This window comes from Triticum aestivum, chromosome 6B (genome assembly GCF_018294505.1).
Source record: "Triticum aestivum cultivar Chinese Spring chromosome 6B, IWGSC CS RefSeq v2.1, whole genome shotgun sequence".
Taxonomy (NCBI): domain Eukaryota; kingdom Viridiplantae; phylum Streptophyta; class Magnoliopsida; order Poales; family Poaceae; genus Triticum; species Triticum aestivum.
Genome location: NC_057810.1, coordinates 286196004 through 286216465, shown reverse-complemented (window position 1 = coordinate 286216465; position 20462 = coordinate 286196004). Strand labels below are relative to the sequence as shown.

Sequence of the window (20462 nt, the reverse complement as noted above, 5' to 3'; positions counted from 1 at the left end):
GACAATATGCGCGCCGGACTCGTCGTCATTGAAGTCTGGTTCAGGGGCTACTGAGGGAGTCCTGGACTAGGGGGTGTCCGGATAGCCGAACTATCATCATTGGCCGGACTCCAAGACTATGAAGATACAAGATTGAAGACTTCGTCCCGTGTACGGATGGGACTTTCCTTGGCGTGGAAGGCAAGCTTGGCGATACGGATATGTAGATCTCCTACCATTGTAACCGACTCTGTGTAACCCTAGCCCTCTCCGGTGTCTATATAAACCGGAGGGTTTTAGTCCGTAGGACGAAGAACAATCATACCATAGGCTAGCTTCTAGGGTTTAGCCTCCTTGATCTTGTGGTAGATCTACTCTTGTACTACCCATATCATCAATATTAATCAAGCAGGAGTAGGGTTTTACCTCCACCGAGAGGGCCCGAACCTGGGTAAAAACATCGTGTCCCTTGTCTCCTGTTACCATCCGCCTAGATGCACAGTTCGGGACCCCCTACCTGAGATCCGCCGGTTTTGACACCGACACCGGCCCTCTCTATGGCGCGCCCTGGGGATTCCTACTCCCACCGGGAGTAGGATTCCCCCCTTCCATGTAGTAGGAGTAGGAGTCAAGGAAAGGGAGAAGAGAAGAGGAGGAAGGAGGGGGCGCAGCCCCTCCCCCTAGTCCAATTCGGACTAGGCCCTTGGGGGGGTGCAGCCTCCCCTCTCTCTTTCCCTAAATCCCAATAAGGCCCATATACTCCCCGGTGAATTCCCGTAACTCTCCGGTACTCCGATAAATACCCGAATCACTCGGAACCTTTCCGATGTCCGAATATAGTCATCCAATATATCGATCTTTACGTCTCAACCATTTCGAGACTCCTCGTCATGTCCCCAATCTCATTCGGGACTCCGAACTACCTTCGGTACATCAAAACACATAACTCTTAATATAAATCGTTACCGAATGTTAAGCATGCGGACCCTACGGGTTCGAGAACTATGTAGACATGACCGAGACATGTCTTCGGTCAATAACCAATAGCAGAACCTAGATGCTCATATTGGCTCCCACATATTCTACGAAGATCTGTATCAGTCAAACCCCATAACAACATACGTTGTTCCCTTTGTCATCGGTATATTACTTGCCCGAGATTCGATCGTCGGTATCTCAATACCTAGTTCAATCTTGTTACCGGCAAGTCTCTTTACTCGTTATGTAATGCATCATCCCTCAACTAACTCATTAGTCACATTGCTTGCAAGGCTTATAGTGATGTGCATTACCGAGAGGGCCCAGAGATACCTCTCCGACAATCGGAGTGACAAATCCTAATCTCGAAATACGCCAACTCAACAAGTACCTTCGGAGACACCTGTAGAGCACTTTATAATCACCCAGTTATGTTGTGACGTTTGGTAGCACACAAAGTGTTCCTCCGGTAAACGGGAGTTGCGTAATCTCATAGTCATAGGAACATGTATAAGTCATGAAGAAAGCAATAACAACATACTAAACGATCAAGTGCTAAGCTAACGGAATGAGTCAAGTCAATCACATAATTCTCTAATGATGTGATCCCATTAATCAATGACAACTCATGTCTATGGCTAGGAAACTTAACCATCTTTGATTCAACGAGCTAGTCAAGTAGGGGCATACTAGTGACATTATGTTTGTCTATGTATTCACACATGTACTAAGTTTCCGGTTAATACAATTCTAGCATGAATAATAAACATTTATCATGAAATAAAGAAATAAATAATAACTTTATTATTGCCTCTAGGGCATATTTCCTTCACATCCATTACTCAGTTCAACCTGGCTGAGTAAAAACAGGTTCTGGGCCATGTTCTACATCATGTTTGGTTGCGTGCATTAGGGTACCAACCCCCCTCCCCCCAAACGTTTTGTTGCCCATGTCGTGATTTTTGGCTGGGCTCATGCACCACACGACGTATGGTTGCACACATTCGACTCGATGTAGTAACCTCATATGCCTATGTGGTGACCTTATCTACCACCTCCCTAACAAGTGATCATTGCATGTTACATATGATCACGATGATCATAGGATAAAAGCAACACTGCAATGGCGACAAACTAAAAGGATATTATCTAGTTCTTCATCCCACACTACCGCCTAACCTGCACCCTTGCCTACTTCAGGATAGCTCTTCTCTTTGATTGCAAAGTTGGAGTAATCATCCTCTGCCTCATGCATACTCTTAAATCCTTTGTAGCAGCTGTCTTTGTAACCTTTCACTTGTTCATGGCATGTCTGCCATGAACCATAGACTCCTAGAACCCCACCTGAGTATGCCAAATACCACTTCATCTACCAAGGCTAAAGAGCAACAGTTCAAACAATAGGCAAATATGGAATAAAAGCAACATAGGTATGTCTAGTCATATACCCAAAAAGCACCACAAGTTCATCCTAACTACTATGGTGTCATCCTACCACCACATCCCAAAGAGGATGTAATCCTACCACCGCAAGTTAACCATCAACATGATGGGTTAGCATATAACACCTCATCAAAGTATATAGGCCAACAATTGTTTTAAAGCCCTAGCTACCAAAATGGACATCACCATCATGCACGCCATCACTACCACCAGACCAATAGGTGGCTAAGAGTAGCACCATCAAAGCCTCCTGACTAAAGCCACCTCGTTCACTGCATCGGTCATGCTGCTAAAGATGTTGAGCTCCTCCTCCATCAAGCCTCCCATGTTCCTATTTCTCCCATGAGAAGGATAGTGATCACCACCAGCAACCTCCTCAGGACCATCAAGGATGATGGCCTCAGTGTTGGAAATATGCCCTAGAGGCAATAATAATAGTATTATTATATTTCTTTGTTCCTGATAATTGTCTTTTATTCATGCTATAACTGTATTATCCGGAAATCGTAATACACGTGTGAATACATAGACCACAATATGTCCCTAGTGAGCCTCTAGTTGACTAGCTCGTTGTGATCAACAGATACTCATGGTTTCCTGGCTATGGACATTGGATGTCGTTGATAACGGGATCACATCATTAGGAGAATGATGTGATGGACAAGACCCAATCCTAAGCATAGCACAAAGGTCGTTTAGTTCGTTTGCTAGAGCTTTGCCAATGTCAAGTATCTCTTCCTTCGACCATGAGATCGTGTAACTCCCGGATACCATAGGAGTGCCTTGGGTGTATCAAATGTCACAACGTAACTGGGTGACTATAAAGGTGCATTACAGGTATCTCCGAAAGTATCTGTTGGGTTGACACGGATCGAGACTGGGATTTGTCACTCCGTATGACGGAGAGGTATCTCTGGGCCCACTCGGTAATGCATCATCATAATGAGCTCAAGGTGACCAAGGTGTTGGCCACGGGATCATGCATTACGGTACGAGTAAAGTGACTTGCCGGTAATGAGACTGAACAAGGTATTGGGATACCGACGATCGAGTCTCGGGCAAGTAACGTACCGATTGACAAAGGGAATTGTATACAGGGTTTGATCGAATCCTCGACATCGTGGTTCATCCGATGACAACATCAAGGAGCATGTGGGAGCCATCATGGGTATCCAGATCCCGCTGTTGGTTATTGACCTGAGAGCGTCTCGGTCATGTCTGCATGTCTCCCGAACCCGTAGGGTCTACACACTTAAGGTTCGGTGACGCTAGGGTTATTAGGAAGACTAGTATGTGACTACCGAATGTTGTTCGGAGTCCCGGATGAGATCCCGGACGTCACGAGGAGTTCCAGAAGGGTCCGGAGGTAAAGATTTATATATGGGAAGTTGTCAAACGGACATCGGTAAGTTTCGGGGTCATACCGGGGCCACCGGAAGGGTTCCGGAGGACCACCGGGTGGGGCCACCCCTCCCGGGGGACCACATGGGCTGCGTGGGGCAGGGAGCCAGCCCCTAGTGGGCTGGGCGCGCCTCCCCACCCAGGCCCATGCGGCTAGGGCAAGGGGAGGGGAAACCCTAAAGGGGGCGCCCCCTGGCTTGGGGGGCAAGCCACCCTCTCACCCCTCTCCCTTTGGCCGCCGCCCCCCCCCCCTAGGGTTTTCCCTAGAGGGCCGGCCCCCCTTGCCCCCTTCCCCTATATATAGAGGGGTGAGGGGAGGGCTGCAATACACAAGTCAAGGCGCAGCCCCTCCCCTCCCCAACATCTCTCCTCCTCCATACGTGCTTGGTGAAGCTCTGTCGGAGTACTGCTGTACCAACTGCACCACGCCGTCGTGCTGCCGTTGGAGCGATCTTCCTCAACCTCTCCTCCCCCCTTGCTGGATCAAGAAGGAGGAGACGTCTCCTGTCCCGTACGTGTGTTGAACGCGGAGGTGATGTCCGTTCAGTACTTGGTCATCGGTGATCTGAATCACGTCGAGTACGACTCCATCATCACCATCCCCTTGCAAGCTTCCGCACGCGATCTACAAGTGGTATGTAGATGCAAAATCACTCCCTTGACTCGTTTCTTGGATGAACTCATAGATGATCTTGGTGAAACCGTAGGAAATTTTTTAATTTTCTGCAACGTTCCCTAACAGTGGCATCATGAGCTAGGTCTATGCGTAGTTCTCTTTGCACGAGTAGAACACAATTTTGTTGTGGGCGTGGATCTTGTCAACTTACTTGCCTATACTAGTCTTTTCTTGTTTCAACGGTATTGTGGGATGAAGCGGCCCGGACCAACCTTACACGTACGCTTACGTGAGACCGGTTCCACCGATTGACATGCACTAGTTGCATAAGGTGGCTGGCGGGTGTCTGTCTCTCCCACTTTAGTTGGAGCAGATTCGATGAAAAGGGCCCTTATGAAGGGTAAATAGAAGTTGACAAAATCAAGTTATGGTTATTCGTAGGTAAGAAAACTTTCTTACTAGAACCCAATTGCAGCCACGTAAAAGATGCAACAACAATTAGAGGACGTCTAACTTGTTTTTGCAGCGATTGAACATGTGATGTGATATGGCCAGAAGTTGTGATGAATGATGAATTGTGATGTATGAGATCATGTTCTTGTAATAGGATTCACGACTTGCATGTCGATGAGTATGACAACCGGCAGGAGACATAGGAGTTGTCTTTATTTTTTTGTATGACCTGCGTGTCATTGAAGAACGCCATGTAACTTGCTTTACTTTATTGCTAAACGCGTTAGCTATAGAAGTAGAAGTAGTCGTTGGCATGACAACTTCATGAAGACACGATGATGGAGATCATGATGATGGAGATCATGGTGTCAAGCCGGTGACAAGATGATCATGGAGCCCCGAAGATGGAGATCAATGGAGCTATGTGATATTGGACATATCATGTCACAACTATATAATTGCATGTGATGTTTATTATGTTTTTGCATCTTGTTTACTTAGGACGACGGTAGTAAATAAGATGATCCCTTATAAAATTTCAAGGAGTGTTCTCCCCTAACTGTGCACCGTTGCTACAATTCGTCGCTTCTAAGCACCACGTGATGATCGGGTGTGATGGATTCTTACGTTCACATACAACGGGTGTAAGACAGTTTTACACAGCGAAAACACTTAGGGTTAACTTGACAAGCCTAGCATGTGCAGACATGGCCTCGGAACACGGAGACCGAAAGGTCGAACACGAGTCGTATGGAAGATGCGATCAACATGAAGATGTTCACCGACGATGACTAGTCCGTCTCACGTGATGATCGGACATGGGCTAGTCGACTCGGATCGTATAACACTTAGATGACCAAAGGGATGTCTAATCTAAGTGGGAGTTCATAATTTGATTAGAACTTAATTATCATGAACTTAGTCTAAAACCTTTGCAAATATGTCTTGTAGATCAAATGGCCAACGCTCATGTCAACATGAACTTCAACGCGTTCCTAGAGAAAACCAAGCTAAAAGATGATGGTAGCAACTATACGGACTGGGTCCGGAACCTGAGGATCATCCTCATAGCTGCCAGGAAACAATATGTCCTATAAGGACCGTTAGGTGATGCTCCCATCCCAGAGAACCAAGACATTATGAATGCTTGGCAAACTTGCGCTGATGATTACTCCCTCGTTCAGTGCGGCATGCTTTACAGCTTAGAACCGGGGCTCCAAAAGCGTTTTGAGCATCACGGAGCATATGAGATGTTCGAAGAGTTGAAACTAGTTTTTCAAGATCACGCCCGGGTCGAGAGATATGACATCTCCGACAAGTTCTATAGTTGTAAGATGGAGGAAAACAGTTCTGTCAGTGAGCACATACTCAAGATGTCTGGGTTGCACAACCGTATGACCCAGCTGAATATTAACCTCCCAGATGAGGCGGTCATTGACAGAATCCTCCAGTCGCTCCCACCAAGCTACAAGAGCTTTGTGATGAACTACAACATGCAGGGGATGGGAAAGACCATTCCTAAAGTGTTCTCGATGCTGAAGTCAGCAGAGGCTGAAATCAAGAAAGAACATCAAGTGTTGATGGTCAATAAGACCACTAAGTTCAAGAAGGGCAAGGGTAAGAAGAACTTCAAGAAGGACGGCAAGGAGGTTGCCGCGCCCGGTAAGCCAGTTACCGGGAAGAAGTCAAAGAATGGACCCAAGCCTGAGACTGAGTGCTTTTATTGCAAGGGGAAGGGTCACTGGAAGCGGAACTGCCCCAAATACTTAGCGGATAAGAAGGCCGGCAACACCAAAGGTATATTTGATATACATGTAATTGATGTGTACCTTACCAGTACTCGTAGTAACTACTGGGTATTTGATACCGGTGCCGTTGCTCATATTTGTAACTCACAGCAGGAGCTGCGGAATAAACGGAGACTGGCGAAGGACGAGGTGATGATGCGCGTCGGGAATGGTTCCAGAGTCGATGTGATCGCCATCGGCACGCTGCCTCTACATTTACCCACGGGATTAGTTTTGAACCTTAATAATTGTTATTTAGTGCCAAGTTTGAGCATGAACATTGTATCTGGATCTCGTTTAATACGAGATGGCTACTCATTTAAGTCTGAGAATAATGGTTGTTCGATTTATATGAGAGATATGTTTTATGGTCATGCTCCGATGGTCAATGGTTTATTCTTAATGAATCTCGAGCGTAATGTTACACATGTTCATAGTGTGGATGCCAAAAGATGTAAAGTTGATAACGATAGTCCCACATACTTGTGGCACTGCCGCCTTGGTCACATTGGTGTCAAGCGCATGAAGAAGCTCCATGCTGATGGACTTTTAGAGTCTCTTGATTATGAATCGTTTGACACATGCGAACCATGCCTCATGGGCAAAATGACCAAGACTCCATTCTCCGGAACAATGGAGCGAGCAACCAACTTGTTCGAAATCATACATACCGATGTATGCGGTCCAATGAGCGTTGAGGCTCGCGGAGGATATCGTTATGTTCTCACTCTCACCGATGATTTAAGTAGATATGGGTATGTTTACTTAATGAAACACAAGTCTGAGACCTTCGAAAAGTTCAAGGAATTTTAGAATGAGGTAGAGAATCAACATGACCGAAAGATAAAGTTCCTACGATCAGATCGTGGAGGAGAATACTTAAGTCACGAATTTGGTACACACTTGAGGAAATGTGGAATCGTTTCACAACTCACGCCGCCTGGAACACCTCAGCGTAACGGTGTGTCCGAACGTCATAATCGCACTCTATTAGATATGGTGCGGTCTATGATGTCTCTTACCGATTTACCGCTATCATTTTGGGGATACGCTCTAGAGACAACTACATTCACTTTAAATAGGGCACCGTCTAAATCCGTTGAGACGACACCGTATGAATTATGGTTTGGGAAGAAACCTAAGCTGTCGTTTCTAAAAGTTTGGGGATGCGATGCTTATGTCAAGAAACTTCAACCTGAAAAGCTCGAAACCAAGTCGGAAAAATGCGTCTTCATAGGATACCCTAAGGAAACTGTCGGGTATACCTTCTACTTAAGATCCGAAGGCAAGATCTTTGTTGCCAAGAACGGATACTTTCTGGAAAAAAAGTTTCTCTCGAAAGAAGTAAGTGGGAGGAAAGTAGAACTCGATGAAGTACTGCCTCTCGAACGGGAAAGTGGTGCAGCTCAGGAAAATGTTCCTGTGATGCCCACACCAACTGAAGAGGAAACCAATGATGATGATCAAGGTACTTCGGATCAAGTTGCTACTGAACTTCGTAGGTCCACAAGGACACGTTCCGCACCAGAGTGGTACGGCAACCCCGTCCTGGAAATCATGTTGTTAGACAACGGTGAACCTTCAAACTATGAAGAAGCAATGGCGGGCCCAGATTCCAACAAATGGCTTGAAGCCATGAAATCCGAGATAGAATCCATGTATGAAAACAAAGTATGGACTTTGACAGACTTGCCCGATGATCGGCGAGCGATAGAAAACAAATGGATCTTTAAGAAGAAGACGGACGCGGATGGTAATGTTACCATCTATAAAGCTCAACTTGTCGCTAAGGGTTATCGACAGGTTCAAGGGATTGACTACGACGAGACATTCTCTCCCGTAGCGAAGCTAAAGTCCGTCCGAATCATGTTAGCAATTGCCGCATACTATGATTATGAGATATGGCAGATGGACGTCAAAACGGCATTCCTTAACGGGCATCTTAAGGAAGAGCTGTATATGATGCAGCCTGAAGGTTTTGTCGATCCTAAGAACGCTGACAAAGTATGCAAGCTCCAGCGATCCATTTATGGGCTGGTGCAAGCATCTCGGAGTTGGAATATTCGCTTTGATGAGATGATCAAAGCGTTTGGGTTTACGCAGACTTATGGAGAAGCCTGCATTTACAAGAAAGTGAGTGGGAGCTCTGTAGCATTTCTCATATTATATGTAGATGACATACTCTTGATGGGAAATAATATAGAATTTCTGGACAGCATTAAGGCCTACTTGAACAAATGTTTTTCAATGAAGGACCTTGGAGAAGCTGCTTATATATTAGGCATCAAGATCTATAGAGATAGATCGAGACGCCTCATAGGTCTTTCACAAAGCACATACCTTGATAAGATTTTGAAAAGGTTCAAAATGGATCAGTCCAAGAAAGGGTTCTTACCTATGTTACAAGGTGTGAGATTGAGCACGGCTCAGTCACCGACCACGGCAAAAGATAAAGAAGAGATGAGTGTCATCCCCTATGCTTCAGCCATAGGATCTATTATGTATGCCATGCTGTGTACCAGACCTGATGTAAACCTTGCCGTAAGTTTGGTAGCAAGATACCAAAGCAATCCCGGCAAGGAACACTGGACAGCGGTCAAGAATATCCTGAAGTACCTGAAAAGGACAAAGGACATGTTTCTCGTTTATGGAGGAGACGAAGAGCTCGTCGTAAAGGGTTACGTCGAAGCTAGCTTCGACTCAGATCCGGATGACTCTAAGTCACAAACCGGATACGTGTATATGTTGAATGGTGGAGCAGTAAGCTGGTGCAGCTGCAAGCAGAGCGTCGTGGCAGGATCTACATGTGAAGCGGAGTACATGGCAGCCTCGGAGGCAGCGCATGAAGCGATTTGGGTGAAGGAGTTCATCACCGACCTAGGAGTCATACCCAATGCGTCGGGGCCAATCAAACTCTTCTGTGACAACACTGGAGATATTGCCCTTGCCAAGGAGCCCAGGTTTCACAAGAAGACCAGGCACATCAAGCGTCGTTTCAACTCCATCCGTGAAAATGTTCAAGATGGAGACATAGAAATTTGCAAAGTACATACGGATCTGAATGTCGCAGATCCGTTGACTAAACCTCTCTCGCGAGCAAAACATGATCAACACCAGAACTCTATGGGTGTTCGATTCATCACAATGTAACTAGATTGGTGACTCTAGTGCAAGTGGGAGACTGTTGGAAATATGCCCTAGAGGCAATAATAATAGTATTATTATATTTCTTTGTTCATGATAATTGTCTTTTATTCATGCTATAACTGTATTATCCGGAAATCGTAATACACGTGTGAATACATAGACCACAATATGTCCCTAGTGAGCCTCTAGTTGACTAGCTCGTTATGATCAACAGATAGTCATGGTTTCCTGGCTATGGACATTGGATGTTGTTGATAACGGGATCACATCATTAGGAGAATGATGTGATGGACAAGACCCAATCCTAAGCATAGCACAAAGGTCGTTTAGTTCGTTTGCTAGAGCTTTGCCAATGTCAAGTATCTCTTCCTTCGACCATGAGATCGTGTAACTCCCGGATACCGTAGGAGTGCCTTGGGTGTATCAAACGTCACAACGTAACTGGGTGACTATAAAGGTGCATTACAGGTATCTCCGAAAGTATCTGTTGGGTTGACACGGATCGAGACTGGGATTTGTCACTCCGTATGACGGAGAGGTATCTCTGGGCCCACTCGGTAATGCATCATCATAATGAGCTCAAGGTGACCAAGGTGTTGGCCACGGGATCATGCATTACGGTACGAGTAAAGTGACTTGCCGGTAACGAGACTGAACAAGGTATTGGGATACCGACGATCGAGTCTCGGGCAAGTAACGTACCGATTGACAAAGGGAATTGTATACAGGGTTTGATCGAATCCTCGACATCGTGGTTCATCTGATGACAACATCGAGGAGCATGTGGGAGCCATCATGGGTATCCAGATCCCGCTGTTGGTTATTGACCTAAGAGCGTCTCGGTCATGTCTGCATGTCTGCCGAACCCGTAGGGTCTACACACTTAAGGTTCGGTGACGCTAGGGTTATTAGGAAGACTAGTATGTGACTACCGAATGTTGTTCGGAGTCCCGGATGAGATCCCGGACGTCACGAGGAGTTCCGGAAGGGTTCGGAGGTAAAGATTTATATATGGGAAGTTGTCAAACGGACATCGGTAAGTTTCGGGGTCATATCGGGGCCACCGGAAGGGTTCCGGAGGACCACCGGGTGGGGCCACCCCTCCCGGGGGACCACATGGGCTGCGTGGGGCAGGGAGCCAGCCCCTAGTGGGCTGGGCGCGCCTCCCCACCCAGGCCCATGCGGCTAGGGCAAGGGGAGGGGAAACCCTAAAGGGGGCGCCCCCCTGGCTTGGGGGGCAAGCCACCCTCTCACCCCTCTCCCTTTGGCCGCCGCCCCCCCCTAGGGTTTTCCCTAGAGGGCCGGCCCCCCTTGCCCCCTTCCCCTATATATAGAGGGGTGAGGGGAGGGCTGCAATACACAAGTCAAGGCGCAGCCCCTCCCCTCCCCAACATCTCTCCTCCTCCATACGTGCTTGGTGAAGCTCTGTCGGAGTACTGCTGGACCAACTGCACCACGCCGTCGTGCTGCCGTTGGAGCGATCTTCCTCAACCTCTTCTCCCCCCTTGCTGGATCAAGAAGGAGGAGACGTCTCCCGTCCCGTAAGTGTGTTGAACGCGGAGGTGCTGTCCGTTCAGTACTTGGTCATCGGTGATCCGAATCACGTCGAGTACGACTCCATCATCACCATCCCCTTGCAAGCTTCCGCACGCGATCTACAAGTGGTATGTAGATGCAAACTCACTCCCTTGACTCGTTGCTTGGATGAACTCATAGATGGATCTTGGTGAAACCGTAGGAAAATTTTTAATTTTCTGCAACGTTCCCCAACACTCAGACTCTTGGGTGTATAGATACTCATGCATAGCGAACGAGAGGCTAATTGAAAGCCATGGCATGCTTGCCAGTAGCCAGACCGCATGAGAAGATGGTCTGCATCTGAGAGTTGTTCTGGATGGGAGTGTTGAGGAACTCAGTGTCCTTGGGGTGGTCCTAAGAAAGAAACACATCGATATTAGTTGTGATCGACATGTTAGAGCACAAAACCAAGTGCTATATTAGCTAACCGCGACGTGGACTTGGTAGTGCTCTGCCTCCATCGGGATCGCGAAGGTGTCCTGATCCCACTATGCTCCGCTAAGGTCTCTGGGCTTGGACACTCGGATCCATATGGATCTCCACTTCCCGAGGTGTTTGTAGACTAGGGTTGAGGTCACCTTTGTGCCACATAACTCAAAGACTTGCTTGGTAACAATGTTGAGGTGCACCTCCTTGAAGACCTAGTCAGTCCTAACCCCACTAGCGATGAACTCACACATCTTGTTAAGCATGAACGTGCTCAGGGAAGGCTGCCATTTCATTGTGTTCCCCTTCCTAGCCCCCCCAAATCGCTGCCTTTGTAGCCTTAGTAGCTGCCTCAGGCATCACCACCACTATAGATGATTGCACTACAGGCCCCTCAAACACATCTGCACCAGGAGGTCTCTGATCGGATAGCAGTTGTGAGTCCTCAACATAGGGGCACATACTCTCAGACAAAACAATGGCCTAACTAAGGTCTTTGGTGTTCATGTATGACAATGGTTAGCACCAATACTACTGAACAAAGATAATGCATACAACACATGGACTGGTCAAACTAGCATTAACTGATCACAAAGTTCAACACAATACCACATCTACCTATCTACCATACTATATCTACCTATCTACCTACTACTATACTACACATACTATCATCTAGTTCAACACATTGCCGCATCTATCACAACAACATGAACATCAACAATGTTGAGAAGCAAAACCTAACATTCTAGCAAAATGACAACACTACTATATGATCTACCACATCATCACATGCTCACATATCTAAGGTCTACCATACTACCCACAGATCTACTCCTACCACATGCTCACATATCTAAGGTACAACGAGTAGGCAGTGATTGAACTTAAAACATCAGTGTAGACAAGCAGGAGGTGCGAAACAACTCAGGGAAGAAGAGGAAGAAGAAGGATCGACGGCGCCGACCACAACCGACCGGTGTGTCGCTGACCTGCTCGGCGGTGAAGAATACGCCCGGGACAGAGAGCTCGAAGGGGAGGAAATGGTGGCGGGGGTTTCGAGGTGAGTGGACGAGGGCTAAATAGGGCGATCAAATTGGCGAGAGGTGATCCAATTCCTCCAGTCGATTTTTCAGGGACACGCGTGGGCTCGCAGCATCCATCAGCTCGCATGAGCTCGGCGCTGCATTCCCCTCCGTTGCAAGCCGAACACCTGGTTGAGAGGAAAGAATGAGCCAATATTTGGATATAGGTCAGGCATCCTAACGGGCCAAAGCCACATTCCTAGGCCTGACCGAGGCATACACAAGCAACCAAACATGCCCTAAGATAAGGTTACAAAAAGCAACCTTTGAGAAGCCTCAGTTTTATTTTTATCCCTTTTGGGGGTTGCCGATGCTCGACAACCTTTGCTCTTGGGAGTAAAACTTAGTTTTACATTAGATAGTCTTATTTGTCCATTAATTGCTTGTCATCAATACCACAACCCGTAATAGGGTAGGGTGTGCGTACGTGCATGCGTGCGTTTATAGAGATGAGTGTATGCTCGTGCATGTGAGGGACTTTGGTTGTAACGTGTTTAGAAGAAGAAAAAACTCAAAGTAACCTTGAGTCGACCAAACGAACGTTCATTGGCGGTTCATGCGTTCCCTTGTCTTGGCTCTCCTCTCCGGCCTGGCCAGACCAAGAATAGAAAATCAAATATTGGCAAAACAATTTGTCTCCTCCGTGGAGCGTGGCTCGCCTCACCCCTCTGTGCTAATAATACCACCTCGACGGCCATCCTCCTACGTATATAGGCCTTGTCTTCTCTTCCACGCAAGCGATAGGGTTGTCCCCTCTCTACCTATTTATCTATCTATCTATCTATCTGGAGCTACCCAAACAAAGCAATCATACCACAAGATAGAGAGTTAGTTGTCCATGGATCGGAGCCTCCAATGGAGCAGGCCGGCGTCGCTGCTCCTCTTGGGGGCGGCGTTCCTGGCGGCGACGGCCGTAGCGAGCGCCAACCCGGCGTACAACCCCGACCCCTACAGCGTCGTGGACCACTTCAACCGCGCCGTTCACAGGCATGCATGCATGCATGCATTAATATAATATTATCATATACGGAGTAGAGTACTACTGTAGTTACGTTGTAGCGAGTGAGTGGTAGATGAATTAAGTGGCATTGGCATGAACATGTAGTGAGCGTGCGTGCGTGCAGGTCGACTAGCCCGCGTCGTGCGCTGTATTCGGAGAAGAAGTCGAAGAAGCCAAAGTACACGGGCCCGTGCATGGCGACGAACCCGATCGACCGGTGCTGGCGGTGCCGCAAGGACTGGGCGACGGACCGGCAGCGGATGGCCCGCTGCGCCAAGGGGTTCGGCCGCGAGACCACCGGCGGGCTCAAGGGCAAGATCTACATAGTGACCGACGCCAACGACGATGACTTCACCAACCCGCGGCCCGGGACGCTCCGGTGGGGCGCGGTCCAGACGGAGCCGCTGTGGATCATCTTCGCGAGGGACATGGTGATCAACGCGTCTCAGGAGATCATCATCCAGAGCGACAAGACCATCGACGGGCGCGGGGCGCAGGTGCACGTGGCCAACGGCGGTGGGCTCACCATCCAGCACCAGAACAACGTCATCATCAACAACCTCCACGTGCACGGCATCGTACACACGTCGGGCGGCAACGTGTCGATGACGGCAACCCACTCCACGATCCGTACCCGCGCCGACGGCGACGGCGTCTCCATCTTCAACGCCACCAAAGTGTGGGTGGACCACCTGTCCATGGATAATTGCGAGGACGGCATGATCGACGTGGTGGCCATGTCCACGGCCGTCACCGTCTCCAACACCCACCTGGCCCACCACAACGACGTGATGCTCTTCGGCGCCACCGATGGGAAGGAGGAGGACAAGGTGATGCAGGTCACCGTCGCCTTCAACCACTTCGGGAGAGGCCTGGTGCAGAGGATGCCTCGCTGCCGCTACGGCTTCTTCCACGTCGTCAACAACGACTACACCAACTGGCTCATGTACGCCATCGGAGGCAGCAGCGCGCCCACCATCGTCAGCCAGGGGAACCGCTACAGAGCACCACCCAACATGGCTGCCAAGGAGGTACCTACGTCCTCTCCTCCTCCTCACTCCGATACATCTATCCACCCAACATGGTTCAAATCAAATCATCAATTCAAATTCAAATTCAAATTCAAACGTGGAGCAGGCGACCAAGCGCGAGTACGCGGCCGAGTCGGAGTGGAAGAACTGGGTGTGGACATCGGAAGGCGACCTGATGATAAACGACGCCTTCTTCATCACGTCCGGCGGAAAAATAAGCCAGAAGCTCAACGGTAAGGACCTCCTCAAGCCCAAGCCAGGGGAGTACGTCAGGAGGCTCACCCGCTTCGCCGGCCCGTTGGACTGCAACGCGGGCAGTCCCTGCTGATCGTCGCCGTACCCTACCATACCATACCTGCCAAGCGGACACGCCCAAGGGAAGGAAACAACAGTTAACGTTCCACGCGACAACCCATCCATCTTTGATGCTACACTAGACAACAAGGCCGTAAGCATGCATAGAGTGAGGAATATAGGAGGGTCTGCTGCTCTCTGTTCGTGTAATCAATGTACTTGCTTTTCTTCTTCTTCTTCTTCTTCTTCTTCTTCTTCCTCGGAAATAGGAATTGTGTACCTATATATACATATACGCATGCATGTTGTACAACATGGACGTACTGTAACCGCTCTTGTTTATGATTTTTTTTGTATACCCTAAGTATCCATCTTCAGAAAGAAATGCAGCTTGTTTTGTACGTATTACTTCTTTCAAATTCTTCTGTCAACCAAACACAATAAGCATTTCAATCTTCTCCCATCTCACATAGACAAAATCAACACTCAACTAAACCAGTCATCATTTCACAGAATTCCAGATGAATTTAATACTAGGGACATGTCAAGAACCTTGTTACGATGGCATACCATACAAGCAAGGTTTAGGGTGAAAAATACAGACATTTTGTTCGTCTAGTTTCGACGCAAGACAAGAAACCTAATTTCAGATGCCCTCTTTCAACGCATAAACTCTGCTTCGGAACGACGGGGGCAATCTACTTATCCCTGCATCAATTTCCTGAAGAAAGCAACTCTAGTATTAGGAATCTGTCGCAGTTTTCTTTTTCTTTTACACAAGGAAAGGATAGGTCTGGATGTCTGATGATGGGGTCAAGAGATACAACAGATTTACTTACAAAGCATGTAGAGCCAAATATAGGGGATTTTCACAGAGCAAGGGAAATGCAGTAAGGTAATTGATATCTCTGCATTTTTTTTAGCATCATCAACATGTTGTGCTTTGTCACAAGGAGTTCAGACTATAAAAGGGTTGCGCATTATTGGTGAAGTTGATTAACATAAAAGCTAGAACTAACATGTGGAGCCAAAGCATCCTTAACATGAGCGAAATTGGGATAAATCGGCCAGTAAAGGGGGTAAAATAGACTTCAATCATCAATAGCTAAAATTTGAATAACAAGCCATACTATTTCCACAGAGAGAACTGAAACAATAGATATTAACCCACCTCTGTTGTATAACGAGCCGAAAAGTGAATTAGTAGAATGGCTCTGTTTTCAAACTTCTCAGAGTGATTCGCAATCTGGAAATATCATCAAACATAAATGGAAGCATAAGCACTATTACGGATACTAGGTCATCTTTCTTTCCTATGACAGACAAAAATAATCAAAGTAAACCTCAAACAAGTGTATGTGCCCATATTCCCTTGCATGCTCAATCGAGACAGAGTCATCAAGAAAAGTACTCTGAAAATTTTAAGAAGAGCTCAGCAGATCAATAATAGGAACAAAGAAAAACTCATGAGAGGAAAATAACAGCAAAAGTTTTGAGCACAAGAAGTGAAACATGCTTCTAACCACCAGGATTCGTTTAATTGCAGCTAACTGGTGGCACATGAGTTTTTCCTAGATGTGATCAGTTCTGTTTGCAAAATAACAGCAGCTAGCTTGCATGCAGTGAAATTTGAATATACTTGGAGACAAAAACTGGTTGCTACTGTTAATAAAATGGAAGTTGGTTATATGATGATAAAGCGGCAAGATGTAATACCTCCATCACAAGAATTTTCGCCTTCAATACGTCTGCATTGTCAGGATCAAGAATGAAATCTGACATCGTATCCCCAGTGAAAGCAACCTCGGGTGTTGTCACTGTATTAGTAATCTGCAAGGAATGGAAAATTGCAAGCACATGATCACATCAACAACTCTTGGTAGATTCTGATTTACCTATTCCTATGAAATATTGACATCCACCAAGACATACAGACCTCCACGCCTGATAGCTTCAACCTTTTGATCTCGCTCCCCGGGAGGCCAAGATAATCCTTCTTGAGCTTTTGCTTCACTGAGTATATCACGTACCCCTAGAACCATATCAGATATCACTTTCAACCAAGCCATTGCAAAATTCCTCACAGATCAACCAGGGGGTGCACAATTCCAAGAACTGAAGCAAGTTCCCTCACCTGGCTGGGTATGGTATGGTAGGTCTTGAAGGCCCTGACCTTGAGATCCCTCCTAAGCTCATACTCCTCGCCAATGTCGAGTGGGACGAGGGCGTGGTTGAGCTCGGACTGGTCCATGGCGCGGTGCACGTCGAACAGCCGCTCCACGAGCTCCCTGAGGTACTTGGGGACGAAGATGGTGGGCGGGCGCAGCCTGTAGAGCCCCCGCGTGGCCACGTACATGGGGAGGCCTCCGATGTGGTCGAGGTGGGCGTGCGAGATGAAGAGGAAGTCCTGCGCCACGGCGCGCTGCGGGCACCGGCCTATGTCGAAGGCGAGGCTCAGCGTCGGGAAGATGACGCACGTCTCGTGCCCGCCGATGGAGATGCCCTCCACGGGGTACCCCTCGATTTCCAGCCGGGGCTTCGCCTTAGCCTTTATGGCTGGGGAGGGGCTTGGAGGAGGGGCCGTGGAGGTCGCCGCCTCGGCCGACTTGCCTCTCTTCGCCATGCCACCGCCGCCGCCGCCGCCGCCGGGTGGAGGTACGATTGGTGAATTACGGAGATACAGACAGGTCCTTAGGCATCTCCAGCCGCGCCTCCAACGGGCCCTCCCCAAGCGATTTTGCCGCGCCGGCGCCAAAAAAAGGCCCCAGTCGCGTCCTCAGGAGCCCGTTTTTCGTCGGCTCGGGCCAAAACTGGTGCCGGCGGACCCAGGCCGAATCCGGCGCCCTGTGGGGCGCTTGGGGAGCCGGCACAAGCGAAAAAGGCGCGTGGGCCCGCCCTAGAGGCGACCCGAGGGCCTTTTCCCGCCGTTTCTCGACGCTTTTCCCTCGCATCTCTCCCGCTCGCTCGCCTTCCTCCCGCCATTCTCTTCCTTTCTCCCGCCAAACCCCCTCCCGCTCGCCGCGAAGAAGTACGCCATGCCGCCGAAGAAGCACGCCATGCCGCGCGCGGCGGCAACCGCGACTGGCGCCGTGGCCCAGCCGAAGCAGAGGAAGCCGAGGGCGCCGCCATCGAAGCCACCGGGCCTGTCGAACGCCGAGTGGAGGGTGGAAGTTCAGCGGCGCGAAGCAGTCACCACCGACAGGCGGAACAGGGCCATAGCCAAGAAGGCCCGCGACAACGCGGCGCGCGCGGCGGCGTCTTCCTCATCGGTCGACCAGGCGGGGATGAATCCACCCATCGTCAGCCACGCCCAGTACGCGCCCTGGGGACAGCAAGGCGCCGGATCTCCATGGGGTTCATCGTCGCCGGGCTACGCCGACGGCGACGCGCACGGTGGGTTCAACCCAAACGTGACCTTTCCTCATGGTCACCCCGCTACGCGCACGCCCTCGCCCGCCTTCGTCGGCGTGCAGTACCCTCCATACAACTACTCGCCGCCCGCCGCCTACGCGTCCACACCGACGCCCCATCTCTACCCTGGACCGCTACCGCGCGAGTGCAGGAGTCCATCGAACATTGCCTCGCCGACGCCCAGGCCCGGGCCGTCCTACGCGAAGAGAAGACCGAGGCGCGGTGGTCGTCGCTAATGAAGAACAACGCCATCAAGTTCGACATGCTCCGGACGAACGTCGCCGCGAAGAAGAGGAACACCGACATGGTTTTTCTGGTGGGCGGGGCGGACATGCTCCAGAGCAACGACGAGAAGCTCAAGGCGTGGTCCCTGGTGCAGCGCGGCCTCATCCTGAACGAGCTGCCGACGGCAACGCCGACGACGCCCACGACGCCCACGACCACACGGACGCCAAGCCTGACCGACGCCTCTGCATCGCCGCCCAGCAATGCCGAAGCCGCGCCGACGCAGCCCAGCACCGAAGCAGCTCCGCCAACGACGAGCCCGCGCACGCCGATTCCGCCAATGCCTGGAGCCGACCCCGCCGAGTGAATCGTTGCGCACGCGAACTTGCGGCGGCGGCGCTCTATTTTTTGTAACGCCAGACTACGTCCGATCGCCGGATTTGCGGCGTCTTTTGAGAGCGGGAACGACCAAGTTTAAATTTCCCGCATCCTGGGGCCGGCGCGTGGGGGCGTGACTGGGAGCTAGGTCGCCCCCAGGCCGCTCTATTTAGGCGCCCTGGGGGGCCGAACGGCTGGAGATGCCCTTATGAAGGGGGGAATACCCTTGTGCTCTCGTCTCGGGTGCACACGCCCCTGATATGGAAAAAACAATTTGGCAATTGACAAAAAAAAACTGAAACTTCCCGGAAATAAAGTTAACCTTGTGTTGTACTCGCATGACAAGTTTAGCCAAGGAAAAACCCCGTTGATTTCAGGCAAAAAGTAACAATTCAGGGACCAAAAGTACAAATAGTGTCTTGTATATAGTGTTGAATTATTATTATTTTGACCAGAACACCATGAAAGTCATTTATGGAAGAGACTTTTTACATGAGTAAAACACTCGATCATGTTTTGTTTCCAAAAGTTTTAGGAAATTTTGACTTTTTTCAATTATTACCTTTTTTTTATAACTAGCATAAATGCCCGTACATTGCAACGGGAAAAAAATAGAACACTATGACATGACGGGCATATTCAAGACGGCATAGACATGGGTATTGTGACGCCCGGGTAATTAAGCTACAGTGACCCTCTGCTAATGATGCCACGTCACCTCGTTTATAGTTGCTAATCTCGAGTTAGTTCGAAACCAATTCAAATTCAAATTCAAAAAAAATAGGCAAACAATAAAAGCTTTCAAATATTAAAACTAAAATGTTCGGAGTGAACCAAATATTGCATAGATAATTATGGGGGAAAACCACACATGCATAAAATGTTTAAATAATATGAGATGGGTAAAACAGCAACAAAACAATTACTTTAAATGCTTTTAAATACTAAACAAATGTTAATCTAGTTTATATAGTCACCAAACTTTTTGGAGTAGGTGGCCTATGTTGTTATGCTAATTTAGGAGTAGGAGTTATATTTTTGTAAAGCTGTTTCGCTAACTAAAATGAATAAAATAGAAAAGGGAAAATAATAAAAACAGAAGAAAACAAAAGAAATTAAAAGCCCCCCCCCCTCACTGGGCCTCGGCCCAGCTGGCCATCCAACTGGGCCAACCCACCTAGCCCAGCCGGCCCACCCCCGGCTATAACCCCCCCACTACCAGAAACCCTA

At 48.7% G+C, this 20462-nt stretch overlaps 2 protein-coding genes across 3 annotated transcripts; one reads left to right on the top strand and one right to left on the bottom strand.

The window, feature by feature from the left end:
* Positions 1-13637: 13637 nt before the first annotated feature.
* On the top strand, positions 13638-15623 carry LOC123136954 (pectate lyase). Its single transcript, XM_044556478.1, has 3 exons — positions 13638-13880; positions 14018-14924; positions 15031-15623. The coding sequence occupies exons 1-3, from the start codon at positions 13732-13734 to the stop codon at positions 15250-15252; spliced, it is 1278 nt and encodes a 425-aa protein (XP_044412413.1). The 5' UTR covers positions 13638-13731; the 3' UTR covers positions 15253-15623.
* Positions 15624-15690: 67 nt separating this feature from the next.
* LOC123136955 (nuclear ribonuclease Z-like) lies at positions 15691-17941 on the bottom strand. 2 transcript variants are annotated; one of them, XM_044556479.1, is made up of 6 exons: positions 17353-17937; positions 17155-17250; positions 16935-17048; positions 16562-16630; positions 16390-16464; positions 15691-15939 (listed from the first exon to the last, which is right to left on the bottom strand). In XM_044556479.1, the coding sequence occupies exons 1-6, from the start codon at positions 17839-17841 to the stop codon at positions 15865-15867; spliced, it is 918 nt and encodes a 305-aa protein (XP_044412414.1). In that variant the 5' UTR covers positions 17842-17937; the 3' UTR covers positions 15691-15864. The 2 variants fall into 2 exon arrangements, with proteins under 2 accessions (XP_044412414.1, XP_044412415.1); XM_044556480.1 differs by lacking the exon at positions 16562-16630 and having other exon boundaries at positions 17353-17941.
* Between the last annotated feature and the right edge of the window lie 2521 nt (positions 17942-20462).